The sequence below is a fragment of the Anopheles gambiae genome, chromosome 3 (assembly GCF_943734735.2).
Source record: "Anopheles gambiae chromosome 3, idAnoGambNW_F1_1, whole genome shotgun sequence".
NCBI lineage: Eukaryota > Metazoa > Arthropoda > Insecta > Diptera > Culicidae > Anopheles > Anopheles gambiae.
In genome coordinates this window covers 34,605,230-34,632,298 of record NC_064602.1, presented here as the reverse complement: position 1 = coordinate 34,632,298, position 27,069 = coordinate 34,605,230, and the positions used below count along the sequence as shown (strand labels likewise).

Sequence of the window (27,069 nt, the reverse complement as noted above, 5' to 3'; positions counted from 1 at the left end):
CGTCAGTCGTCAGACGCGTATTGGCAGAGTGAGATAAATCTGTGCTTAGAATGGTTCAATCTTAATTGATACATTTTCCCATTCCTAGTGCGACGCGCCGTTCCAGGCTCATTCCTAGTATCCTGCTGTGAGTAAACCTACGGATCAAAGATAGCCAAGCTCATTGGTTGTTTAGGAAGGCCAAAACCGTCTTAAGTTGATGTGTAAAATTAAAAGAAGAAAAATCCCACAACTACACTTCCTTTCCATACAAGCGCGTTCAACATTTTAAATTATAACGGATGCTAAAATCAAATATATTTAAACCTAAAAACGATTACATTGCCTTTGCACCATCCGAGCAACTAGAGCGCAGCCTAATAGGCTCCGTCGCCCAGCTGTCAACATACACAGGCGAAAACGCCCCCCCCCCCCCCCCTCCCGCATTAGAAACTGACAGCGCGCTGTCAAAACCGCGCACCGAAAACTGTCACGAGCACGTTTCGCCGCAGCGGGTCCGATAGAGGGGGGAAGAAAACACGAAAAAGTGTCTTCACTTGTTTTTTTCCAGTGGTACCGTGGTTGCGTGCGGGCTTGTGTAGGGAAATGGTTTTCTGTGAAGCGGTGAATGAAATTATATAATCACACAGCTAGCGGCCGGAAGTAACAACTGTCGGGCGCCCATTTTTCCGAAACCAAGCAAAAGGCGTAGCAACCAGCATCAGCACCACCACCCAGGCGGGACGGCCTACTAGCCTCGTTCGACTTACAATATTGCACAAATTGTGTGTCCGTACATGTTGGGATAAAATCATCCAAAGGTAAGCAGCTGACTTGTGTGGATCGATAATACGAGAGCGGTTGTGTGTGTGAGTGTGTTTCTCTATTGATTTTATCACTATTTCTCTGTGATGCGTGAATGAGTGTTTTTGTGTAGAAATACTAAAGTGTGTTCACGGTCACGCACGAACCAGTGTCACGGTGTTGTAAAGAGACATTTCGTAATCATGTCAAAGCTCACACATACACACATATACACACCCGCAAGCCGGAGATAACAAGTGTGGAAAAAGGGAGGTGGTTACCATTTTTCTCATTATTTTTATTCTTTCTTGTCTTTCACCCCTTTGGTGCGGGCCGGCGCACTATCTGTAGCAGGCGATGACGACGGGTAGCACGGGATCAACATTCCCCAAATGGCAGCTGGCGCTGCTGATCGGTACGCCCGTGGCCATCGGACTCGGCTACCTGTACTGGCGCAAATCGGGCGACCAGGGCGGCGACAAGCTGACCAAGAAGCGGTTGGCCGACCTGAAGGACAAAACCATCTCGCTCGATGGTGACACGTCGGAGGCCGCCGGCAAGCAACAGCCGGCCGATGCGAAACCGCTGACCGGGCGCGATCTGGCCAACAAGCACAAGACGGACGGCAACGCACACTTCCGGGTGGGGAAGTACGACCTGGCGATCCGGGAGTACGATGCGGCGATCGAGCACTGTCCCACGTACGAGGCGACGGACCGGGCCACCTACTACCAGAACCGGGCGGCCGCGTACGAGCAGCTACAGAACTGGGCGGCCGTCATTAAGGACTGCACCAGCGCGATCGAGTGCAATCCGGCGTACGCGAAGGCGCTGGTCCGCCGGGCGAAGGCGTACGAGCAGCAGCAGGATCTGTCGCGCGCGCTGGAGGACATTACGGCCGCCTGCATTGTGGATCGGTTTCAGAACAAAGCGACACTGGTCAGCGCGGATCGCATACTGCGGGAGTTGGGCCAGCAGCATGGGCGGGAAGCGATGAAGAGCAAAAAACCGACCTACCCGTCGAAGCAGTTCCTCAAGAGCTACTTCAGCTCGTTCAACAACGATCCCATTGGCAAGCTGGTCGTGGCCAGCACGGAACAGAAGGGTTTCATCAAGGCGAAGGCCCTGTTCGACAGCGCCGAGTACGAGGGCATTGTCGCTGCCTGCACCGAGGAGCTGGAGAAGAGCGAGTCCGAGTCGGAGTACAAGCTGGAGGCGCTGCTGCTCCGCGGCACCTTCTACAACCTGATCGCCTGCTACGAGGAGGCGAAACAGGACCTGGACGCGGTAATTGAGCTGGAAACGGCGGACAAGCGGCTCCGCTCGAACGCCCTCATCAAGCGGGCCTCGCTGGCCATGCAAACGGAGCCGGATTCACCGGGCGAATGCTTCAAGTACTTTGCGCGCGCCGAAACGATCGACAGCACGAACGGGGACATCTTCCATCACCGCGGCCAGGTGTACATACTGACCGACCGGATGGACGATGCGATCGCGGACTTTGAGCGAGCGTACCAGCTGTGCCCCACGTCCGGCATCATTGCGACGCACCTGTGCTACGCCTCGTACCGGCAGGCGGCCCAAAACCGGGACGAATCGGCCATCGGGCGCATCCGCAAGCGGTTCAACGAGATACTGGACCAGTACGCGGACTGCGTCGAGTGTTACAGCATCCTCGCCCAGGTACTGACCGAGGAGCAGAAGTTCGACGAAGCGGACAGCTGCTTCGCCCGGGCACTGAAGGTCGAGCCGGACAATGCGCAGATCTACGTGCACCGGGGGCTGCTGCAGCTGCAGTGGAAGGGCGACATCGACGAGGGCGTGAAGCTGATCAAGAAAGCAATACAGATCGATGGCAAGTGCGAGTTTGCGTACGAAACGCTCGGCACGATCGAGGTGCAGCGCGGCAATCTGGTCGAGGCGATCAAGCTGTTCGAGCGGGCGATCGAGCTGGCGCGCACGGAGATGAGCCTGGTGCATCTGTACTCGCTGAAGGATGCGGCGGTCGCGCAGGTGGACGTGGCGAAGAACATGGGCTTGAGTATTAGCAACATTCAGCCGAACTTTTAAGCGCAGTGTACCAGTACGTACCCACGAGAAGCAGGCCTTGGTTTTGCACGATAAAGCGTTGTAAGGAAAGCTGCTGCCGCGGCGTACGCTTGTGGTGGAATTGATTCCACATAATTCCGACGACTCCCCTCCCCCCATCCCCAATACGTTTATAATTTATCGTTTAGCGTGAAGCATTAATAGCAAGCAGTCATGGTTGTATGCAATTGCATTGGCTCACCTAATGTGGTGTGTGTGCCCAATGTGTTCCATATCACCAGTTTTGTTTTCTGTTTCTTTCGTCTCCCGGTGTTATGCTTGAATTACGTTGTGTGCAACAATCGAATAAAACGAGCCGGGATTTAATTTAGGTCATACAAACAAACAAACAAAAAGGCATAATAGCATAATTGCAGTAGTTTTTCGAAAGAAATCGCCCACTCTCGAACTCACACGTGAAGCAAAGGCACTAGAGATGTTTAAGTACTAGATATATGTGTTTTTATTATCCATTGTTTACCGTTAGAATACATCAGTTTGTTTCTCGCCCCCTGCGTGTGTGTGTGAGGGTGGGTGGGTGTAGTGAGCGATAAGTTAAATGTAGCCAACTTAGTAATTCCACCGCACACACATACGCTGCTTCCCTTTCTTCATGCTTCTTCCCTTATAGCCCCCCGGACAACATCTAATCTTCTCCCCCTGCTGTATCTGAGCGTCTGTATGAGTGAGTGAGTGAGTGAGTGTGTAAATAGAAGATATAAATTTCATTTATCTCTCTACTCGTTGTTTTTTCCCTAAAAACAAAAAAAAAACTATTAACCGCCTTTTCCCCCTTGCGCACACACAGTCACTCAGTAGTTCCCTTCCATCACCAAAACAAACAATTCCCACGTGGGAGGAGCGTTTTGGGTATGAGAAATCACGAAGGGAATAAAAAAAAACAAAAATAAACAAATTTAAATTCCTTTCCCGCGTTGCTGTACGGTTAAACGGGAAACAAAACAACAACAAAAAACACAAAGAAAAACATACTTAATAATCAATTATAAATTGTATAAATAATCAATAAATAAAAGAAGTAAACAAAAGACGAAAATCGCGCCGAGTCGGGGTGTCGTTTGATTAGAAAGGAAGGAAATAAAAAGGAAAAAAAATAATCACATGTTTTGTTTGCACACACACATTGTTGTTATGTGTAGAAACAAAGTTTTCAAAATTTCGTATCTAAAATGAAGTTTATGAGATGAATTCATTTTTCTTTTTTTGTTGCAAAACATGAGTAAACAACAGCATCAAACAATCAATTCTCGTACCATTGGATTGGAAAATTGAGTCCAATTGTTTGTGTTGAGATGAAGAAAATGAAGGAAAATGTTTGATTGTACGTATGCGCGCGTGTTTGCGAATGAGGGACTGGATTACGACACGGAAAGACTGTTTCTCCATTTCCCCATTCCTCTCGTTCGCTGAGACTAGAAAGTTATTTAATACACATCAAATATGTTGTTATGAGTTGTGTTAACTTGTTTGTTTTTTTTTTCGCTAAACACGATCAATCCAACAGCAACTGAAAGCAGAGAAGGAAAAGGTGAGGAGAAGGTGTTCACAAGTTCCTTTGCTGCTGAAGGATTAAATAATAATGAGTAAATATTAATAATGAGTGAGTGTTTCTTGTGTGAGTTCGCTCACATATCTGCGATTTTTATCACCGGTTTTTGCTGATGCCCTCCGCTCCCTCTCTCTTATGTTGTTCTGTGTTGCACAGCGATGGTTGCATATGTTGTTATCCCACCTCTATTTCTTGTTATATTAATAATAATATTATTACATAGTATTATTTGGCATATAAAACCACATTCTTCAAAATATCACTATTTTACGAGCTGTCTGGTTACTGGTCGCCATTTCCCCCCACGTGTTACAGGAAAAGTACACAAAACTCGCAAACTCTCATCGGTGGAAGACCGATGTAGGAAAAAAAGGCTCTGTGTATTAACACGAAGCTGCATTCCTGGATAGCTTTTCTTAGCTGCAACTGCTCTTTTACAGTTGTTTCTATATTCAGCTTCTTCAAAGTTGCATGTAAGCGCAGTAATGCTTTGGGTGCCATCGACAAAACAAAATCTTCCCTCTCTCTCACAAGTTCCCTTTTCCGAATAGGATCAAACAAGCAATCGATCCTAATAGCGAAAATAGTAGTTCAGATAAACATTACGAATAAAAACAAAAAGGTTAATCTCATTAGCGTTAATAGCGGGGGTTAGTGTTAATGCGCTCTTAGCAGTGTGTTCTCTTACCAGCTAAATGATATTGTGTTTGGATAGGATGTAAAAACCAAAATGAAAGTGTAGTGCGAACCGTGGAAAACAGCGTTAATGCCGCGAGCATTAGGACAACACACACACGTACACAACACTTATGTTAAGAGTTCGTTTTAAATTTCGAAGTTTTCAAACCAAAAAACCGCGTTCGATTCGTTTGTGCTTATCAGCAACAGGCGGATGTAGGGGGGATTTTAAGAAGCACCCCCAAGTCGGAAGGTTAAAGGTCACACGACTCGTGCCTGTGTGTGTGTGTGTGTCTCATGCACCGATCTTTTCCATCTGTGCTGCAGCACTGACGATGCCCGATGATGCACCATTATTATTATTATTATCGTCGGCGCCAGCTCCTTCCGTGCTGTCCTTCGCTGGTGGTTGTTCGCCATCGACTCCTCCTCCGTCCGGCAGACTGCTGAGGGGGGTACCGCCGCCCTGACCCACCAGACTACTGCTGCCCGACTCTTTCGCTGCCTGTTTCTTCATCTCGAGAAACTGCTCACCGTTAAAACGGTTTTTCTGATCTTCGATATCCTTTAGTGGGGAGGGGGCAGAATGAGGAGGAAGGAGAATTTAATTAAAAAGGCATCCAAGATGAGCGCCATTCACCCGTTACCCGCAAGCCCATTAAATGTGTTAGTAAGTAAACCTTCACCGGCGATGGTAATGGATGCTTAGAAAAAGAGGTAATTTGTTCCCGATTAGTTACAGTCATGTTAAAATTCTCGGTTTTAGTCTCTTACAGGGTTTTCAGTGAGTTCTCTTAGCTGTAGGACACTCTATTGACTATTTCTTCCGTGAAATGAACCTAATGCAATTGGAATTGGGCTTTATAGTATCCTTGTTGGACAAATCCAATAGGAATTGTGAAGTTAACTTCCCATAAGAAAGAGTCAAAGAAGTGTCCCGCAACTATGAGAACCCCTGTAAAACACTGTACCGTCTCTTCTTTAAGGTGGAAGCACCGTTTCTCTGCAATAAAATTGTCCATATACATTCCTTTCCCATCTAAATCACATCTTTCGCCGTTGATTGTATCAACAATTTCGATAACGAATGTTTAATGTGTAAGCTCTTGTTTTCTCTTCCTTAAGGCATGGTGGCGCGATTGCTTCCCAGCATCGTTTAAAAATCCCAAAAACGGACGGAATGTAAGTGTAAAACAATGCTCTTAATCACTGGTCGATTTGTATCGTATCAACAGCCGCCCGGACGGCTGCTGCTGCTGCTGCCTGCTGTTAGTAATGTTCGATGAGCAAGCGGTTAGATTGGTGGACGATGAGTATCGTTGATTCAGATTGTTGTTGTTAGCGTGCTTGGTGATGAATGCATGATACGGCGGATGGTGGTATTTGCTGTGGCCGAGTACGGAAATGCCTGTCCCCATGTCGAAGCTGCTGGCACTGAGAATGGAGTTACGCTGCAACAGCACGTGCTTGTTGAGGTAGTAGTAGTTCCGGCGGTTAGTAGTGTTAGTAGTAGACACGTTATTGTTGTTGCCATCGTACAAATGCTGACCGGTGTTGCTGTTAGTATGAAGCATGGAACACTCAAGCGACCCGGTTTTAGTAGCTTTCCCCTTCACCTCCACGGCCACACCATCACCAACACCACCACCACCGTCACCGTCCGTGGTAGGAACGGTAGCGGCTCGTCTTACCTTATTTTTGACCAAATAAGGAAGAGTTTCACATATACGCTTCCAGTCGGCGGGCAGATCCCACGAGTACGGTGACTTTGAGTAGTAAATCAGCCGCTCATATTCGATTCGTTTCACTAGCGGGAGGGGCGATTTTGGGGTGAGAAACAACAGAAAGAAGAAAAAGAGTTACTCAAACCGTCACCCAACGTGCTCCTCGCTCCAGAAACAGGCAAATGTTATTCATTCCAACCAAAGCAATCTCGCCGCTTACCCGGGTTCGAATCCGATTTGACGGTGGCCGCTGCCGCCTCCTTCAGCCCATCGCCCGCACTATCCTTGCGCGAGAAATGGCTCCGACGAGACCGGCTCAGCCCATTGTTGCCAGCTGCGAGGGCACTGCCGCTGCCGCTGGTTTGCAGTTCGTTCGGCTTAAAGCCGGCGGCCGCCGAGGAGCCCGCCTCGACGATGAACACGTCATCGTCGATCTCGAGACTGTTGCCGACGCCGCCGCCCATCAGCTCGCCGCCGATGGTGGCACCGATCGTGTTCAGCCCGACGCCACTGTCCACGAACGGGGTGCCGGTGATGAGCGAATGCTGGCCGGGCATCGCTCCCACCGGCGAGGAAAGCGTGTTCGGTAGATCGAAGCTGGAGCACATGTCTACCGAGGCCAGAAATTCGTTGCTGCTGAAGTAATCGTCCAGCACTAGCTTGGCGACCTGGCGGGATAGGGAAAAGCATCGCTTAATGCGCGTTCGAAGGTTAAACGATAGAACGCTAAACACACCTTGACAAGCTCCAAACAGTCGCCAGTAATCTTCAGATTGTGTTGACCCACGTTCACCGTGTACTTGTACTCGCCGAGCGACGCATCGTTGGTGGAGAAGCTGTGCAGCAGCAGGCCGGCTCCGTTGCCCGCGGCGCTATTGCGCTGGCCACTGTTTTGCGACCCGTTGCGCGTTAGCTTCGGGTGCGTGTAGGACGATGGCGGCGTTTGCGAGTAGCCGCTGAGATTCAGACTTAGGGCACCACCCGGACCCGAGGCCGACTGCTGCTGCTGCTGCTGCTGGTTGGACAGGAAAGCGCCCATACCGTTCGCGCCACTGTTCGCTACCATCTCTGCCACCATGGCCCCGGAGAGGGAATTGCGCGCGTTCGCTGCGCCGGATCCTGCCGACTCCTTTCTCGGGACCGTTTCATCCGAGCCGGATGACGCCAGAGAACTGCAGGATCCGTCCTGGGAATTGTCCAAACGTACCGGGGACGCGTTACGGCGAATGGTGTCTTCGATCAACTGCTTTGCATAGCTGGAGGGAGGTCAAAAGACGGACATTTAGAAGCACTTTCAGCGTTTTGTCTTATGTTAAGTAACACACTTACTTGATTTTTTCCTCATTTGGACCGGTAATTTGCACCAGTCGCTCTTTAGCCCCGGTAGCGACTGAAAAACGTACACTCAAACAAGAATTAGTGTCTTTCTTCACCCCGTTTGCGGTTCTAATTAGCAGCAGTAGCACACACACGTACACGAAATAAGCAATATTAAACACACACTGAAAAGCTGGAGCGTGCTGGTGGTAATGTTTTTGTTTTGTTTTATTACACGTGAATGCCGAGTGAAAAAGGCAGGTGCAACGAGTGGATTGGTAAGGTTGTACGTTAGCGAAGAGAACATGTTTTTTGTTAAATGTGCAAAGTATTTTCGTTTCTCAGGTTAAGTTTCTTTTGTGAAACTCAACCGGAAAACGATCGGTATGTGGTGCAGACCACCATACGACCAGGAAAAACGATAGAGGTAGATATTACAGAGCGAAAAGATCAGACCAAACCATTAGAAGTGCTAGCAGAATTGTTAAAATGATCACACAAAATAGCTTTGATGCAATGTACAAGACGATAATCTTCCTTTTTTAGGGTGAAATAAGTGATTTTAGCATGTTGGTGACGGCGGTGCGCTTGCACTTGCGTTTAATTACAACACACGCGACACACAGTACGCAACCGAAAGGGCGTACGCGTACGCGATGGTGCAGCAGTGCGTGCGTGCGTGGGGTGGTGGCAGGTGAGTAATGGCTAACACACGGAACACGAAGGCCAGGGAAGCGCGTTTACCTCTTTGGAACGAAATAACCGTTTCCGACAGTTCTTCTATCATATGCACTCTACGTCCCTTGATTCCCATTACTACGCGGACGGACGGACACGCGGATGGTTGAGGCGGGGGTGCGCGATGCATGCGCGTGTGTGTCCGGTACGGAGGAAAGGTAAATGGGAGACAAAATCATCAACGGAGGCGGCGTTTATAAATGTTTAACGTTTGAAATCACTCAAGAATTCCTTCCGCAGGGAGAGACACACCACAAACATCCTGCTGAAGACACACTTACCTTTTCCCGAGTCGGCATTGCGAATCACAATCTCGTCCTTGCAGTACGTTTTGCCGGGTATCTTCGTCGGCTTCGGGAACTTCCCAGAGGTCCGTATCAGCTCGCCCGGCGCCAGCGCGGGTACAGCCTGGCCCATGGGCGGGGAGGATCCCAGCAGGTTCGGGTCGGCCAAAATGTCAGGCTGAAAGCACAAACACACACAGAGTGCACCGTTAAAACCGACCTTCTGACCTTGTGTACAGCTCCACCCACTGACCTCCACATTTGTAGCCTTGTGTTTGTAGTAGGTGTTTGCACCATCGGATACCTGCCAGGATTTGGCGCGCAGCTCGATCAGTTGTAGCAGATTCAATCGCGTCATTATGTTCAGCCGTTCGTCCTGCGATGCGTTCCGGAAGATGACCAGCGCCCGGTCGAGCGTGTCCTTCGACACGTTCTCCAGCTGCGGCCCGTGCAGCCGCAGGTTGGCCAGCAGTGCGTTCACGCCGTCCGCGTTGTTGCAGCCGCTGGCAAGGCTGGCGGCCACATTTTCCGTCAGCGTGATGAGCTCTTCGACTGAGTAGTAGTAGGCCATACAGAAAGAGAGAAGAAAAGTGGATGCGTTCAAATGACACTTCCAAAACAACACTTCCCCAAAACACGTGGCCTACTTGATTGAACTTCATAGACGGGCAGATGGACGTGCTGCTGCTGCTTCAGCGTGGACTTGAGCGGACGTGGCGGTTCCAGGTTCTTGACGGCGCGGCCCATCTGCGACATGGCGATGGCTAGCGGTGGTGCGATCGAACGATCACACGGAGGACAGGCGTACACAGCAGACACGTGAACGGTCGCTGCGGTCGTGTGTGACTGTGCAGGCTTCCTCCAACCCAATCTCGAACGCACTGAACCGTGGGCCAGCCAATGCGCTGAGACTATCGATTTTCCACACTGGCCCCCACGAACACCTCGCTCCTCCGCGTCGAACGCAGCGAAGAATTACGCGAAACGGAAAGCGTTTGGCACGTTTCGAAAGTACGCTGGCGCTGCTGCTGCTGCTGCTGCTGCTAGTGCCTAATAATGGTAACGCAATTTCCTCCCGGGTGGCACCCAACTTTTCTCCGCCTTTACACCTCCTTCGAGCGCGTACTGGACTGGGAAAAGAAAACGGCGAAAACGGCGAAACACGAAGCCGCGCACGTCCGGTGGTGTGGCACTATGTGTGTGTCTGTATGCGTGAAGCTGAACGAAAACAAAAATACAAAACGACGGAATTGTTCGCTGCTTGCCCTCCTCCCCTGGAACGAGAAGCGGTAAAGGAAAATAAGAAGAAACAATAAATACACAAACACACACCCACACCAACTACTAATTTGCTGCACAATCTAAATCCAATAAGTGTCCGGGAGGCTTTTCCAATACGACGAGAGACCACCGTTTCTTAATTTACTACGTTCTATGGATTCTGCAGCCGTCGTAGCCAGCGCCCATTACTTATGCTAACAGAAAATATTTGAAAATTTTCCACACCACGACAACACCATGTGGACATCATGTGCGATCGTGTCATGTTTTTATCTTCCCTCGCCCCCCATTTTTCTTAAGTACAGTTCGCGCTCGTTGTCCTCTTTCTCCGCTTTCCACAACGTTTGGAGAGAATTCCTGATCGCCCAAACGCATTGCTCGATCATCAATATTCACGGATGCAACCGTCGACGGCGCGCCCTTTCTCTCTATCTCTCTCTCCCTCTCTCTCGCTCATTTATTGGTCGGAAAAGTATATTTTTGTACACACATGCACATTACGATTGGAAAAAAAGCTGCTGACGACAGCGAAAACAAGCAGCCAGCGGACACCCCGTCCATCCTGCCGGAATAGCAACAGCGGCTGTGGCAGTTGTGCTGATCGCTAGGGAAACCACGCACACACGAAAAAAGGGATCATTTTCCAACCAAGCAAATTCCGAAACGGAAAGGCTCCATTTCATACATTCCACCTTTTTCACGTCCCCATCCGATCGAGTGTGTGTGTGTGCGTTTCACTTTTGCCTGCTACGCCTCTTCTTTTCTCCCCTTTCTGATGATCTTTATTTTTTCACTACGGCAGATCCCCACGCACCCACCACCAGAAAACACAACTTTACACCCCCTAGCCGCACTGGGCGCGTGTTTCCGCGACCGGAAGTGTTGGCAAGAGATACAATTCTACCGGGATTTTCACTTTTGCCGCGTGGAAATGTTCTATTTTCACGAAAATTACGCATTTTACCTTTCTGCTCCCGAAAACACTCTACAAACCCGAACAATGGTCAATCGAAAACTACCTGTCAACAGATGACTTCATTACCTGCCGATCCCGCCGAACAGTGTTTGACAGCTGGCGGAGAGCGCTGTCATATTGGGCAGTCCGATAAAGATCGTTAACGGGCGGGAATGATTTAAAAAGAATGTCACACTAGAGGTCGCTGGATTTGCACCTCTTTTATTTATAACGGACTTTTAATTAGCCCTTTTGGGTGAATAAAAGGTAAACAAGTGTTTAGCGCTGTTTTTTTTACGTTCAAGAAGGCTCGGTTAGGCAATTGATAGCCCGGGTGCTGCTACGAGCTTATTATTAATCAAGAAATTCGAATGGAGCTAGGAATTCCTTTAAATTATTCTTTTTTCAAACAAGAAGTTCACTCCCATTCTCAACCTGCTGCAATTATTATTTCTCACTCGCTGTTCATGCAGCAATTAACGAACTCCCGAACCGATTGCACGTTCAACAAAATGTATTTTACCTGAAATAAATTCACTTATAATTTATGCTGCACAATTGTTTTCCCCATAATGACTTGATGGTAATTTCAAACAAACAAAACAAAACGGAACCAACCAAAACAGGTGTGTTACTCTCTTCATACGTGTGTGTGTGTGTGTGTATATGTGTGTGTCTCGCGGGCGGTGGGGCCCATCTTTTGTACGCGTGATGGTGATCGTTCAACCCTTGTTCAGCGATCGACCGATTTTGTTTGGCGTAGACATGTTCCGTATTTCGATTCTGCAAAGAAGAGGTTTATTTTAGTAGAAATTGAAAATGTTACGAAACGTCTAGCCTGATTACCTGATATCCTGAGGTAAAACAGAAATGTCGAGCTTGTACTCCAGAACTTTAAGGATGGCCAATGTGCACAGGCTCGGCTCAAAGTCTAGCACGTGCGTGTCGCTATAGTCAAACGATGAGGGGTCACCATTGTGTGTTGGGCTAAAACGAAACCACAGAGAGAGAACAGTTAGTGGTTGTAAGAATTGAGACCAAATGATCGGTATTAGACCTACCAGGTGCCACCAAAAAGATACATTCGTTTGCCAATGACCAGGCACGACTGGCGCCGTCTAGCACGTGGTGCCTGACCCTGGGGCGTAACCTGTCGCCAGACGTTCCGATCCGGATCGAAACAGTAGAGATCATTGAAGTGTTTGTCTATATTGCCATTGTAGCCCGCAAAGATGTAGATTTTGTTATTATAAATAACTGCAATGATAAAAAAACAGAATCCAATGTGTCATTCCAGCTGTTTCGTTGCAATGCTCTTCCCCACTTACATGCAGAATGACTTCTTCGACCGACGGGGATTTCGCCGGTGGTTTTCGGTGTGTACCACCGGTCCGCCTTCAGGTCGAGAAACTTAATGTTAGGGCAGTAGATTTCTTCCTGCGAGTGGTACGGTGCGACCGCATCGCTGCGCCCCCCGAAGATGTACATCCGGTGGTTCAGCACGGTGGCCGAGTGAAAGTCCCGATACGAGGGCGGCTCCCCGAGCGTGTTCACGTACGTCCAGTGCATCGTGCGCAGATCCAGATAGTAGACGTCGCACGAAAACTTGTCGATGCTTTCCTCGAACCCGCCGAAAATGTACATCCGCTCGGCGTAGATGCAGGCCGAGTGGCCGTCCCGCGCACCCGGCACCGTGCCCGTCACCGACGGTCGGCTCCATTTGCGCGTCCGCGTATCGAAGCAGAAGAGTATGTCACACACAATCTCATCGTTGCGCCCGCCCCACAGATATATCTTGTGCTCGAAGGCGACGGCCGTGTGGCCGTACCGCTGGAACGGCACCTCCGGGTACTTGCACGGCACCCCGTTCTCGTCCTCCACCGCCGGGATCGGGGCCCAGCGCATGTTGTGCGTGTTCAGCACGTGCACGTCGATGGCGCTGTTCGAGTGGTAGTCCTCCCCGGTGCAGTACCCACCGAAGGAGTAGATGAATTCGCCCACCACCACGGACGCATGGTTGACGCGCCGCGGCCCACCGTCCAGATTGACGACCCAGTGCATGATGGCGGTCCGGACGATCGGGGGGGACGGGGAGGGTTTTGTGTATTTTTCGATGTTTTGATTAGCTCTCAATTTTGCTCACAGCAACTGCACGCCATGCACGAACACAACACACAGGCACCACACATTGCGTTCATATTATGCAAACCATGAGACCGTCACCCCCAGGGGAGTGGGGAGGAAGGTGGTCGGGCACGATATTTAATCCAACTACAGCGATGCAGCTTCCCGTAGCAAAACACAAACAGTTTTCACACTGCCACACACAATTCCTCCTTCCAAGGTAGGACAGGATGACAGGAAGACGATCGCGATGGCAATACGTGGTTTCCTAATTTGCCTTGTTTTGCATTTGCAGATTTTGCTCCTTCTTCTTTCTTCCTTTCCGCTGAATACGCACACTCGGGTGCACACACACGGGGGAGGGTCCGAAACGGGGCCCCGTCCTTGGGCCGTACGGCGGACGAAACCGAAAGCAGCTTCAGCGTTTACTGCTGGGCGTGAACAGCACGGTGTGTTTCACAATTTCGACAACTTTCATTGATTATTGGGTAGAAAATTGATTAGATGATTTGCGAGCTAGCAAAACACCAAAACAAGATCTCATCTGACATCTGGGGGCCCCTGCCAGTGCACACTGGGCGATCCAACGGTGCCGGGATTTGACATCTTGAAATTGATTTTTGCTGCACACATTTCTAAAATAAGTTTAGCAAGGAGAAAAATTAAGACATTTAGTGAATTTAATAAACTGTTGGTATTATGCAAATTATTTTAGACGCAGGAATGAATTGGAAACATTAATTAAACAAGAAAAGGATTTGTTTTCCAGATTGAAATTTTGACACATGTTTACAATACCCCATTCAAGGTTTGAATCGAGTTCACTTCATAGAAAAGCACACACTGAGCTTCAATTCGGTTTGAAATGTTCGTCAAAGCTCATTTTACTGGAAAATAAAGCAATTTGTTTAAAAATTAAATAATTAACAACACGAATAACTTTACGCACATTTCAAATCACTCCAATACAAACTCTACACACACTGGCAAAGGGAACACTTTTACCCATACTTGCATGCCCACCTTCTTATTGCACACATGCACTGCAAACGATACCTGTTTTCTGAGCTGGGAAAACCCACACCGCTGCCCGTTGGGTGAATAATGCTTGATTCTTGCTTGATTAACATGCGCAGAGCGTACACCTAGCCGAATCCACAAAACTAATAAACTAACCTTCGATCAGCGATCGCCTATCGACTGAACTGTTGTTAGTAAAAATTTCCATGCCTTTTGAAAGCCACACAAACGACACACCACGCACCAAACAGAGCACCAACCGCTTCGCGTCATACAATTCCACGAATTGGCGCACTTCACGATCTCCGCCGCGCACAGCTTCCAGGAGCGCGCGCGCACTGTTCATCTCGCTTGCGCAACCGGTGCAACCGAACGCGCCGTCCTACCCGCACGCCGTAAGCGCACGTGCTTGAGGCGCGTATGAATCACGAATTTATGAATGAATTCGCGTATTTCGCTTTGGGTAAGCGCGTCTTCGGGAAACGACTGCCGCTGCCACCGCCGCCGCCGTCGACCGGTTGTAACGGCGCGATCTGCTTCAGTACGTCACTCTTGTCGCGATCGTTGGCGGATCAGCATCACACACCAGTGACATTGATCCGGAAATTGGAAATGTGAATTGAAGAGTGTGTGAGTGGAAAAAGTGTTCGAAAAAAATAAACTCCTTCTAGTGTCATTACAGTTACAGTGATTTAAATGTGTGCAGTAAAGTGCGTGCGCGCGTGTGTTGCAAGGTGATGCCGTTTGTGCAAAAGACGCTCCGCAAAAGCAAATGGAATATAGCAAAGTGTGTCGTGGTGGTGTTGTTTGGAGTAAAGAAAAATGCAACGCGATGCGGCGGTGGCCGATGACAAGCGCACTGATTCATCGGCGGACAGTGACGGGGGGGAAGAGTGTGAGCAAACGTACCTGCCGAACGATCCGCACCAGTGGAACGCAGAGCACGTGAGCACGTGGATTTCGTGGGTTTCGAAAAATTTCGACATTTTCCCACCGCTCGAACCGGCCCGCTTTCCCCAGGCGGGCAGTGAGCTGGCCCCCTTTACCAAGGCGGACTTTTGGGTGTGTGCGGGCAGTGCGGCGGGGGGTAATACGCTGGCGAAACATTTTGCGCACCTCGTACGGCACGCCGGCCGCAACAAAGGAAGCGGAAGTGATGGTCAGCAGGAGCTAGAAAGCGACATTGATCCAGGTAATCGAGCCGGTCGATATCGGGTGGAAGCAATCTATTAAACTATTACCAAACCCCTTTTTCCCTTTTAATCAGTCGACTGGGGAAGCTAGACAAAGAAGGGGAAGAATTTCACATTGGGAAATAGGGCTTTTCCTATCATCTAATCTTGATAAATGGTCCTTCTCCACACACACACACACATCCACATAAGAGTTAACCTTCGTCGTAGCTAAACAGTTTCTCCACACCAGCCTTATCTGATAATGGAGTTAAACTCTCAACACGAGGACACGGCTAGTGATAAGTGTTTCCTTTTCCCCGAACAGAGAGGAGAAAACACTTCCCACCACATCGGAAGTTTATCAACTTCTGTGTGTAATTAAGTGCCATAACATTTCCCCCTGTTCACGTGTTTTGCTGCTGGCGATTGATGGAATTGCGCCCAAACAATCATCTCCTCCTAGCACATACAAGCGTACGGTCATATACAGCAACAAACACTTGTAATTCATAACTTCCGAGGCAACGTCGTGAAAGTCCTTCTCGGGTTCAAGATTCACCCACAGCTAGATTGATGCTGCATTATGTTAATTTAAACAATAAAGTAACCTCTTAAGCCCCTCTCAGTGACATTTATATCAATTTCTATCGACCGAACCGGACGCCGCAGGAGGCCGCCTTTGCGCAGGAAAGGACAACACAGACACACCACATACAGGAAGGAAGTGTTTACTTCAACTTCATGTAGCGGGGAAGAGGCAAACTCGCCAAAGATGCGACTGACTGTGTGACTTTTAAATCCCTCCTGAATAAATTACCCATAGAACAAACCGCAGGAGTCTAAAGTTATTGAATTTTTATAAATGCGCTGGGATTGCGCACGAGCACGTGGAGGTTGTTGTTGTGACTGTGGTTTGTGTGTGTGTGTGGCTGTGCATGGCTCTGACTTCTTGGAAAACTTTCTTTTGCTCGCAGCATCTCGCCCCATTAGAGGGAAAGGAAAACAGATACGATCTAAATGTTGCTCCTTGGCACAGGGAGCTTAACCTGCCACTGCCCCGGACCGGTCGAACGTTGCAGGAGGTCGTACTAGAGAGGGGGAAAAGAACAGAGGGTTGAACTCCCACTTGCATGGAAGAAATCTTCTTGAGATGGTTGTGTCTCAACAAGGATCAACAAGAAGCACGCGCGCGTGTGTGTGTGTCTGTGCGCCAAACAAACAAAAGGACTCGTGACCCGGGGGCAAAATCGGCAATCAGCCCATTCAGTGTCGCGTAAACAATTGTCGCGAAAGGTTTGAAGTCGCGTCCGTGTCCGTGGCGCTCCCTGCGATGGCTAGTAGCAGTGTGGAGCATGTCGTTACCGTTGGGCTTGACCGTACCGCAATGTGGCGCTTTTCCGGCAGCTTCCCGGCAGCGGTGCGAATGTATCCCCACGCGGCCGCCGGCCAGTACTATGCTGGACCTGGCCACCATCAGCCACATCCGCCTCATCCACCGGTCCATCCCCATCCTCACCATCACGGGCTGCATCATGCGGCAGCAAGCCATCATACGCATCGACCATTGCCATTACTTTGCGGCGGTAAAGCATCAACATCTTCCTTGTCCCTGACTCACTTGTAGGGGGGGCTTAAGCGACCACCGTACCAAACCGTGCTGTGAATCATTAAGATTGGCCTATTAGTGTGCCTGTGTGTGTGTGTGTGGGATTTAAAAAAGTGGTTTATTATGTTGTATTGTCGGCGCAGTGTTACCGGCGTGTTGATGACGTGGCGCGTAGTTTCGCCGAAAAATGATGTCTTTTTTTGATCTTGGAGAGTTCGGGAGATGGGACGGTTCGTTCGGGCAGCAGCAGCTGGTCGGTGGTCTATTGGCGCCAAAAAATTTGGATAGTGAATCGACGATTTGTGTGAATGTGCTCTGATGTGTTGTCGGCCGTGTCAGAAGCTTAACCATGCGACCACCCCGCATGAAATTTGTGAATGTTTTATTATTATTATTATTTTTATATGTGATCCCACCAGAAAAACGGTGCGATGGAATGTTGTAGTTTTCCGTTTTACGATTTGAGCTCGATTCGAGAGCTTCTCGTGTTGTTTGTGACCGTGTACAGTGGTGCTTACTTTTATTTGCCTTTCGATTTGCATTTACAGAACCTTACCAGCTGCTGAATGCTGCATCACATCGACTTGTTTCGCAAGGTATTGTATTGGTTATTATTTGCGGATCGTTTCACACCATCACTTTCTCCATTCCTTTCGAAAGTATTAGCGCTTATTTTTCCTATTAATATACAAAAGAAGCAAAAAAAACAAATCACTTATCTATGCAATGATTGAATAATACATTTAATATAATACCACTAAAATAACCTCATTAGAACATTGAATTTAGTAACAGCACTATTCGTGCTCAGTTTTGATGGAATCCAGGCAGCTATAATAGGGAAATATACAACCTGTTTAATGTGCTTTTATATTAATTTAATTTTTTGTGAGATTTTATTCGAAATATAGGATAAAAATAGTCAATACGTAGAAGTAAACATGAATATGCCCAAAACTTGTAACACATTTAAAAATTCAACGGAAAACATGATAGTTTTTCTTAACATTTATTTATCCTAGAAAGAAAAATCGATAAGGAAAGGTGATTTTAATTGCAAGGCTTGAAAAAATCTCATTTTAATTTACACCCTATCGCTTCAACCATTTCAACATTTACAGTACGTTACAGTCAATGTATTTAAATAATTACTAAATCAATTTACAATGGTTTTCAACGAAATCGGTCAATAAACGCCTTTTTCGTTGGCTATTGTGAATGCATTTCAGTGTTATTTTCCATTCAGAGCATTTCAATATGACCAACAGACAGGTGTAATAAGGAAATTATTGCCATTTCCGTCTAAAAAAGGATAAATCAAGTATAATGTACTTTTTACTACTATTTTACGAAATAAGATTTTTTTTATTCATGATGAACGGCTTTGCCGTATTGCTTAAGAAAATAAGAATATTAAAAGGATATGTTAAAGTATTTTAGAAAACATTGCGAAGTAATCAGTTGTTTCAGATCAGATCAACGGAGAAACATCAAATTTACAACACTTTTCTTTCACACTACTGAGTACACTTTAAAAACATTCATTTTTCCTTCTTAAAGGATGAATTTTGTTATTATTTTGTTTACCTTATCGGCCCGCATAACTAAATACTAATTTACTAACTAGTACAAACAAAGCAACACTTTTAACATGAATCACCCGCTTAACGTTTATGTCCTTTATCGTATCCACATTGCAAGCATTTTTCATCCCTTCTCCATAACAACAAGCTTCCAAGCGCTTCACACAACTTAGCTCCGCCCTCTTTCTGGAAACGGTTCACACCCAGCAAGCCACAGCTCGCGCTCGCGCTTGTGGAACGTGAAGGCGGCTGGAAGCTAAAAACATAAACACCTAATCGTCTAATGCCAAATGCTGTGTTGTAAATAACAACCACTTACTTTTTACTTTTGCCACACTGTTCTTATTGTTTCTATGTGCACTTTCGCAAGGCGGTCAAATACAGCTGTGGCAGTTTCTACTGGAGCTGCTGGCCGACTCGTCGAACGCACCCTGCATCTCCTGGGAAGGCACCAACGGTAATGAGAGCAGGTCAAACAACCCAACTTTTCAAATTTAACCGATTTTTTGTTGGTTTTCTTTGCAGGAGAATTCAAACTGTCCGACCCGGACGAGGTGGCCCGCCGGTGGGGCGAGCGCAAGGCAAAGCCGAACATGAACTACGACAAGCTGAGCCGTGCATTAAGGTAAGGTCCGGCTCCGGCGAGAGCACACGTGCTCCGGGGAAAAGTTACGCCAGTTCCCTTTTGTGCTATCCCTTTAGCATTTGATCTTCTTTAGCCGTGCGGCGTGCCAAAAGCAGGAAGCCGGCAGGCTGCCTTTGGCATCTTAGGAATGTGGGCCCCAACCCGTTCATTGGAGCGCGTGAATCATCGCGCAAAAATGACTCCCAATCCAGGCAGAATGTGATCGTGGGAATTTCATTGACCCATGCGCTTTCTTTTCTCCCTTTCCAATGTTGTGGTCCCCCGCCCAGGGCGGTTTCATTCATTCATATTTTTTTTCTTCTCTTGCATGCACACTTCTCTCCCTCCCGTTCGCAGATATTACTATGATAAGAACATCATGACGAAAGTGCAGGGCAAGCGGTACACGTACAAGTTTGATTTCCACGGCCTGATGGCCGCGTGCCAGGCGCAGGCCCAGCTCACTGATAGCGCGAACAGCAGCGCGAACATACTTTCCGGTTGCAGTTCCTACGGCTCCAGTCCCGCATCCACAACTTCCTCGATGAAATCGCCCAACGCCGGCAGCAGCCCGCCACAGTCGCACTACGCCAGCACGACCACCACGACAGTGCCCAGCAGCATACCGACGGCAGCGAAAGGTACGACGTTCGGCAGCAGCAGCAGCAGCAGCAGTACCGGCTGGTTGCCGTACGCGAGTGCACCGTACGCGAATCTGCTGCTTCCTGTCGCTCCCACCACTACCTCAACCAGCGATGCCGGAAGCCGGAGTGGAGCGCCGGCCGCATCGACATCCAGCTCGCCCGAAACCACGCTCAGCTTCGCGGATGCGGTGTCGTCGCATCTGCGCTAAAACCACCGTTTCGTTCCGTAGTCCTCAGAGATGCTAAAACAATACCGCTGATATTAGATCCGATATTTAGCGTTTAGAATTACAAGTGGCGTAGGTGTAAGCGCATCTTTCTACCCTATACACGTTTTATTTTGTGTAGAAAAAAAAAAAATATATATATATATACATATGTATACACACTTCCAAACCCAAGCGTGGTAAGCTATTGCGTGCGCGCTCGCGCACGCGCTCCTTCGCAGCACGTGTTGCGTCGTTTACATTAACGCTCCGTCATTTCCACCTGCTATTAACATCTTCCGGGCGGTGGTGTTTCCAACCCCATCGAGCAACCCTTTGCTTTGCGTGCAAAAACACCACAACACAAACATCAAAGCAGGCGTGTTGTGACGGCGACCTAATCAAATCGGCACTGCTCAACCAGCGCGAGCACACGCGTACCACGCGAGGATACTGTTGCACGCGGCTCACTAAACGGCCCTCGCGCTCCCGCTAAATGGATGTGCATAAAGCTGTGTTCTCCCCCCCCCCCTCTCCCACTTGGTGGTAGTGACCATTGTTCCCCTTTGCTCCCTCATTCCCCAATCCAATCGAGAAGATAAAGGTCAGCCGCGCTAAAGCAGTGCGCCTGTCGCGGATGTTTTGTGATCGCGTCCCACACAAGCGCAAACAGCGGCGCAACATCTACACAAAAGCAGCAGTTCTCTCCCTTTGGTGATTGCGTTTGGTTTAGCGCACGGGGGTTGCCCTTGCTCCCACTCTCACCCCCATTCCCTCTGGTTTTTTGCCCTTTTATCTGCCAGCTATTCATATCCAAACGACCACTTTTGTGTGCTGACATCCGAATTCTAGCCTGCCCGTAAATCAATTACCGCGCCAGCTCGATGTGGGAGCTCCAAGCGACAAGTGTCATCTAATTGCTGCACTGCCTACAGCCGTCTGCCATCTCTTAAGGACCTGATTCTGTGACTGCAATCTTCATCTGGTGTTACCGGGTGGAGAGCGTGGTTTCTAGCTCTTTGCGCCGGATCTCGCCATTCCGCATGTGTGACACACAATTCATGCCGAGATATGCGCTCTCCCACAGAGCGTCCGTGCGGCACTTTTATCAACTCATAACGGGCCCGGACCACAAAGCACACACACACACACACACACACACACACACACACACACGCACACACAAAACAGAACGGCCGTGGCGTGAATTGTGTGTTATGTGATTTTAATGCTCTGCACTCCGTGCACGCCGGGGCGGGAAAGGGCATAAAACCATCCTCCGGACCGGAGCCGAAGCTCAGTTGGTGCCGAGTGTCCGGCCGGAGTGTTGTCGTGTCGTTCTCCTGCAAGCCCTGTTGTGCCCAGACCTGTGGTTGTTTTGTGTGTGAGTGTGTGTGTGTGATAACTCTATTAATAGGTCCTCCAGTTGTGTTGATAAGGACAGAGTTGCGTGCTGCCACACAAGAAAGAAGGGCAACCGTCCCAAGTTGCAAGTTGCTGACGGTCGTTAGATAAAAATGGCCCAAACAGTGGGAAAGTACATGTGCGTGGCATTGTTTGTGCTGGTGACGGTTGCATTGGGTCAGGTGGTGGCCCAAAGTGGTAAGTATTGTGTAAGAATGGATCAGTTATCTCCAGGATCTCATGAAACCTCATCGACATTACCTAATTCTCAAAAGAAGTACAGCTTGTGTACCCGAAGTGTCCCAATAGGTGCCGAGAATAGCTCGATAAGCAAACCCTGAACTATTTCTGGTCCATCTCACGCCCGTTAAGTGATCTTCATATTGTGCTGTGGGCCAAGAAATGGACAAGCGGTGCATAATAGGGGCACCTGCTGTTAAGTGGACCCAATTGTGGATCCCCGAAATCATAAGTCATCGTTGGCACGCTGAAAAGAGACGCACATCCGACCGACAATGGGTGGCTTCTTGCTGTTTGTGATCATATCACCGTAGTTATTGCTCGATTAAATCCTAACTCCCCTCCCCAATTGGACGATCATCCCCAACAATAGGGACTGCGGTGGTGGTGTTGTGTGTGTGTGTGCGGTTCCAGGATGGAAGAGCGGTGGAGGTTGCGACCATGAATCGTTTGATCAGGCTTGAAGGTCACAGCCAGGCATGATCTGGCTAAAGTCCTCCTCCAGGCTGGGACAAAGGACAAATGATCAAAGGTTTGAAATTTGATTTGAGATAATCTTTCTGTTTAGATGGAAAGATCTTCTGTTGACAATAGAACGATGTTGGCCTAGACATCTGATCTAAGGAGGGTCTAACTCTTATTGAGGAACTGACTTGCCGGGGCTTATTAGCGGATAGAAAGAGACGATAATTGATAGAAATCACCACTTAATCCATTCTCATTCTTCACGATCTGCAAAGGTTGCATGTTGGAAGAGGACTGACCCACTACAATCTTTCTATTTCAGAAGGAGCCGCTGTGTGGGCCCCAACCTGGGCGGATACTCTGAAGAAGGACCTGCTGAAGGGTTACGATCCTTCGATTCGCCCTTCGCAGCACTACAATGTGACGACGGTCGAGACTGGGTTCGTGGATAGAGATAAACAATCATGCGAGCATGTTGTATGAACTCGATATCTCTTTTCCCTGTTCACAGCATCACCATTACGCACGTGGAGATAAACGAAATCAAATCGACCCTTTCGGTGTACGGATGGATGAAGTTTGTAAGTATCGCGAGTTTAGTATCCGATCAATCAGCGGTAGAATTGTCTTTTTTTTTTAATGTGGATCGTATAAACACACCTAACTATGTTAAAGGAATAATTGTGAAAATAATTGAAACAAAAAGAAAACCTAAAAGCCCCAACAAGCAATGTGTAAGTTATTATATTTTTGCTGCTCCCTGTTAAGCATGTTTTTAAGCACTCCTTAAGGAGCATGATCAAGCACTTGCAATGGCTGCATGCTGCACGGTGGATGATGTCTGAAGAAGTTAAAACAATTACAAGTCCCCAAAAAACGTTAACATCCTTTCAATGAGTTGATCATTCTCTTTGTAGAAATGGTACGACGCCCGGCTTGCCTGGGAACCGCAGCTAAACGGTAACGTAACGCAACTATTCCTCAACCAATCCGCCATCTGGCAACCGACGCTCGACGAAAAGGGTCCGCTCGTGAAGGTTACCAGCAATGGTTTGCTGGAGTACACGAATGCGTTACAGCAGCAGTCCAAGTGTACGATCCAGTGGCAACGGTGGCCCTTCGACACGCAGCAATGCCGGATGCTGTTTTCCCCGTGGGCCGAGGTGGACGGAATGGAAATTCACGTGAAAATGTTAAAGGTATGGGAAAAAAGGACGAATTGCAGTAGCAACTTTCAACAATACCTAATTCGTTACTTGGCTTTCTGCAGTACGAGATAGCCCAGGGAACCATGTGGACCGTGATGAACATGACGCTGGAAACGCACACAGCCATCGATGTGCACGAAACGCCGGTACACCGTGGTACCCATCTCGTGGTGGAGCTGAAGCGCAACAGTGGCATCTACAGGAGCACCATTACAGCACCGGCCTGCGTTCTGATTCTGATGAATCTGCTCAGCTTCTGGCTGCCACCGAACTGTGGCGAAAAGCTCATCCTCAACGCAATCAATGTGCTGATCACGTGCATGTTTCTGATCCACTTTAACGAGTACCTTTCGTACTACACCACCAGCACGCCGACCGTTGGTAAGTGCCTCCTGTAAAAGGGGAAAGCCGTTGAGCATACTTTTATTTTCGTTTCTGTTCTCTCCAAAAAAGTATTATTTTTCGGCCAAAGTTTGTACCTATCCGGGTTTTGTCTGCTGATGACCGTCGTGCTCGAGTGCGTGGTGAAATCAAACTCGAAAAAGCCGTTACATCCCGCCCTGAAGAAGTTGATCACATTCGAACTGATCGCTATGATCATTTCGACAAATAAAACCGATGAGGTAATAGATGCTATGGACCTTATCTACTTAAAGATTTTAAATAATTGATTTTCAATCCTTTCAGAAATGTCTCGGAGATGAAATGTGTGAAACGCTGCAGGATGAACAGGAAGTGGAAGAAGCACTGTCTTCCACCCGGCAAAGACCGACCGCTACACCGGAACAAGACTGGCTGCTGTTCGTCACACTGTTGGAGCGAATCGTGTTCGCCCTATACGTTATCATACTGTCCCTAATGCTAGCTTTATACTTTTAATAATGCACTGCGCACAGTGCTTCACTTACGCTGAATAAAACGTACTTACGAGCAAACAAGCACTCTGTCAACCCGCGTCTCCATCGCGATCGTCGACATCGAAGTCGGCGACTTTGGCGTATCGCACTAGGCAATAGGAAGAGCTAACGCGTGTTTTTGTGTGCCTTTCAGTCCTGGAATGATCCCAAACTGACGTGGAATCCGGCCAGCTATGGAAATTTGAACGTCGTCCGCTGGGATCCGACGATCGTGTGGCGGCCGGACGTAGTACTGTACAACAATGCCGGTGGTTCGGATCAGCATCACTACGGCGACACCAACGTGCTGGTGTACAGTGAGGGAAAGGTCCTGTGGGTTCCACCGACCGAGTACCATGCGTTCTGCGAGCTCAACATGCGTCTGTGGCCTTTCGACTACCAGAAATGTATTGTCAAGATTGGATCCTGGACATTCGACGGGTACATGCTGAACCTTACCATCGGTAGCGAGCCTCAGGTAATTATTGGGAGCATGTATTTCTTTGAAGCCAATACCTTATTTGCGCTCTCTTTCGTCCAGATCGAAACACTGGTCAGCAACTCGGAGTGGAAGATTGCCAAAATCGCAGTTGAGCGTAACACCCGCTACTACCCGTGCTGCACCGAGCCGTACATCGACATTACGTACAACGTGACGCTCCAGCGCCAATCCGACACGCACCGGGCCATCGTGATTGTACCGGCGCTGGTTATCATGATACTGGCACTGTCCGTGTTCTGGCTGCCGCTGGACGCCGGGGAACGCATCATCACCAACGGCATCCTGGCGCTGATGGTTACGATCTATCTGGTGTACTTTGCCCAGCAGCTGCCGGCCATTTCCGGGCACACGCCACTGATTGTTATATTCTTCAGCAACACGCTGCTGCTGACCGCGTTCAGTACGATCATTTGTGTGATCGTGATGAACCTGTCCAAAGCTAAGCATCAGCAAAGTCTGCCGGGTCTGCTGAAACGTTTGGCCGGCTGTGTCGGACCGTTCGTCGGTGTCGGCAAGAAGCACTTTAGCTTCAGCGACAAGGGCAACGTGGCGCTTGAGAGTAGCGTCGATCATGAGTGGAGTAAGTTCGGGCTGGTGCTAAACCGTCTGTCGTTTGTTGTGTATTGCGTTATTTTCATCATTTGCGCTTTCTATAGCTTCTAGTGTGTAGGTGGGGTGAACAAGCTATAGTTCGATGCAACAATATAATCACGAGCAATAAACTTGAAATCCAATTCAAATTATGGGGTTTATGTCATATGTGTTTGTTATATTGCATACTGAGAGCACTGGAATCAGTTACAGGATTGGAGTAGGTGCAGTATGGGTTCAGGATCAGATCCAGGATCGGTAAGAGTTCCGGATCAATTCCATGACCGGTCTGGGTTCAGGATCAGTTCAATGACCGGTATTGATTCAGTATTAGTTCCAGAATCGGTTTGAATGCAGCATCAGTTTCAGAGACTGTATTGTACAAGGAACTGTTCCAGAACCACTATTGGTTCGGGATCAGTTCATAAACAGGTATAGATTCTGAATCAGTTTTTTTCTATGTGCTCCTTGGATTTAATTTGGAACTAAGAAATGAGTTTGCATAGCCCTGTTATGGATGATGTACGAGAACATATGTACTTACTTACTTATCGGCGTATAGAATGGCTTTATAGACAGTTGTCCAATCCGCCACGAACTACAGAACAGTAAAGCTTTGAATCTATGACTGGATGAGGTAGTGTAGGAGCTATCGGAGACAGGAACATCCTGAAGTTCTATAGCAATGCTCAACTATGAGAGGGTCATTGATGATTGCGATTTTGTTGAACGGCGTAGCAGGACCTTTTGTTCTGCAGCTCACGGTTTTCTGACGACTCTGACTTCTGGTTTTCTCTGGTTTTCTTCTGATGGACATTAAGAATGAAAACTATTTACTTGTAGCACCGTCGCATGCTCAGACCTCGGAAGTCCATGTCCATTCCTACCGCCGGTTTACCAATAAAATACGTAAACAAAGTTACACAGGAGATGCAAAACACCATAAGTTAACACTTGTTTACTTATACCTTTTTATGCACAATCTATTCCCTAGAAGGTGTAGACCTCATCCAACAACACAATTTTCATATTTTCTCGGACAATTTTCCTACAACTATGAAATTTCTCAAGAGATTCCACAAATATCCATACGGTGAGTAAAGTTTGCCTAGCACTGTATCTGCCAATGCTCCTTCGGCGCAGTGTGGCCAGATTATTTTGGCGGTTTTCGGTAGGCGCATCAAAATTTTATCGGTAGTTTTCGGTAGGTTAAAACTCAAAACTTAACTGAGTTAAAAAAAAAAGTAAAAGCGAAAGAAGTGTTAAGTGGGATGGGGTGGGGGGGGGGCTAATGCGCAAAATGAAAGTTCCATCTCACGAGAATATGCATCCTTTATCTAAGATATGGATTAGATTTGGTTC

At 48.2% G+C, this 27,069-nt stretch overlaps 5 protein-coding genes and 1 long non-coding RNA gene across 11 annotated transcripts; 3 read left to right on the top strand and 3 right to left on the bottom strand.

Moving 5' to 3' along the window:
- The first annotated feature begins 93 nt into the window (after positions 1-93).
- LOC1271413 (mitochondrial import receptor subunit TOM70) lies at positions 94-4,019 on the top strand. Of its 2 annotated transcripts, none has more exons than XM_061655685.1 (2): positions 94-800; positions 1,135-4,019. In XM_061655685.1, the coding sequence occupies exon 2, from the start codon at positions 1,141-1,143 to the stop codon at positions 2,851-2,853; it is 1,713 nt and encodes a 570-aa protein (XP_061511669.1). In that variant the 5' UTR covers positions 94-800; positions 1,135-1,140; the 3' UTR covers positions 2,854-4,019. The 2 variants fall into 2 exon arrangements, with proteins under 2 accessions (XP_061511669.1, XP_310198.5); XM_310198.5 differs by having other exon boundaries at positions 451-800; positions 1,138-4,019.
- On the bottom strand, positions 3,311-11,536 carry LOC1271414 (eukaryotic translation initiation factor 4E-binding protein Mextli). 2 transcript variants are annotated; one of them, XM_061655683.1, is made up of 10 exons: positions 11,428-11,536; positions 9,830-10,456; positions 9,436-9,734; positions 9,180-9,360; positions 8,905-8,976; positions 8,173-8,233; positions 7,580-8,099; positions 7,064-7,511; positions 6,811-6,926; positions 3,311-5,684 (listed from the first exon to the last, which is right to left on the bottom strand). In XM_061655683.1, the coding sequence occupies exons 2-10, from the start codon at positions 9,936-9,938 to the stop codon at positions 5,415-5,417; spliced, it is 2,076 nt and encodes a 691-aa protein (XP_061511667.1). In that variant the 5' UTR covers positions 9,939-10,456; positions 11,428-11,536; the 3' UTR covers positions 3,311-5,414. The 2 variants fall into 2 exon arrangements, with proteins under 2 accessions (XP_061511667.1, XP_061511668.1); XM_061655684.1 differs by lacking the exon at positions 8,905-8,976.
- Positions 11,537-11,914: 378 nt separating this feature from the next.
- On the bottom strand, positions 11,915-14,850 carry LOC1271415 (kelch domain-containing protein 3). 2 transcript variants are annotated; one of them, XM_061655690.1, is made up of 5 exons: positions 14,719-14,850; positions 12,747-14,177; positions 12,480-12,675; positions 12,265-12,405; positions 11,915-12,201 (listed from the first exon to the last, which is right to left on the bottom strand). In XM_061655690.1, exons 2-5 carry the CDS (start codon positions 13,477-13,479, stop codon positions 12,141-12,143), a joined length of 1,131 nt encoding a protein of 376 aa, XP_061511674.1. In that variant the 5' UTR covers positions 13,480-14,177; positions 14,719-14,850; the 3' UTR covers positions 11,915-12,140. The 2 variants fall into 2 exon arrangements, with proteins under 2 accessions (XP_061511674.1, XP_061511675.1); XM_061655691.1 differs by having other exon boundaries at positions 14,599-14,749.
- A 257-nt stretch (positions 14,851-15,107) lies between these two features.
- LOC1271416 (DNA-binding protein D-ETS-6) lies at positions 15,108-20,591 on the top strand. 2 transcript variants are annotated; one of them, XM_310201.5, is made up of 5 exons: positions 15,108-15,754; positions 17,892-17,939; positions 19,297-19,383; positions 19,452-19,551; positions 19,909-20,591. In XM_310201.5, exons 1-5 carry the CDS (start codon positions 15,385-15,387, stop codon positions 20,402-20,404), a joined length of 1,101 nt encoding a protein of 366 aa, XP_310201.5. In that variant the 5' UTR covers positions 15,108-15,384; the 3' UTR covers positions 20,405-20,591. The 2 variants fall into 2 exon arrangements, with proteins under 2 accessions (XP_310201.5, XP_061511676.1); XM_061655692.1 differs by lacking the exon at positions 15,108-15,754 and adding an exon at positions 16,716-17,320.
- A 133-nt stretch (positions 20,592-20,724) lies between these two features.
- LOC1271417 (acetylcholine receptor subunit alpha-like 1) lies at positions 20,725-25,856 on the top strand. Of its 2 annotated transcripts, XM_061655688.1 has the most exons (7): positions 20,725-22,003; positions 22,833-22,950; positions 23,022-23,091; positions 23,428-23,709; positions 23,781-24,099; positions 24,172-24,341; positions 24,406-24,656. In XM_061655688.1, exons 1-7 carry the CDS (start codon positions 21,919-21,921, stop codon positions 24,595-24,597), a joined length of 1,236 nt encoding a protein of 411 aa, XP_061511672.1. In that variant the 5' UTR covers positions 20,725-21,918; the 3' UTR covers positions 24,598-24,656. The 2 variants fall into 2 exon arrangements, with proteins under 2 accessions (XP_061511672.1, XP_310203.4); XM_310203.4 differs by lacking the exons at positions 23,428-23,709; positions 23,781-24,099; positions 24,172-24,341; positions 24,406-24,656 and adding exons at positions 24,769-25,092; positions 25,156-25,856 and having other exon boundaries at positions 21,677-22,003.
- LOC133392980 (uncharacterized) lies at positions 25,729-26,989 on the bottom strand. Its single transcript, XR_009765941.1, has 2 exons — positions 26,676-26,989; positions 25,729-26,590 (listed from the first exon to the last, which is right to left on the bottom strand). It is a non-coding gene; the product is annotated as an uncharacterized LOC133392980 (long non-coding RNA).
- Positions 26,990-27,069: the final 80 nt, after the last annotated feature.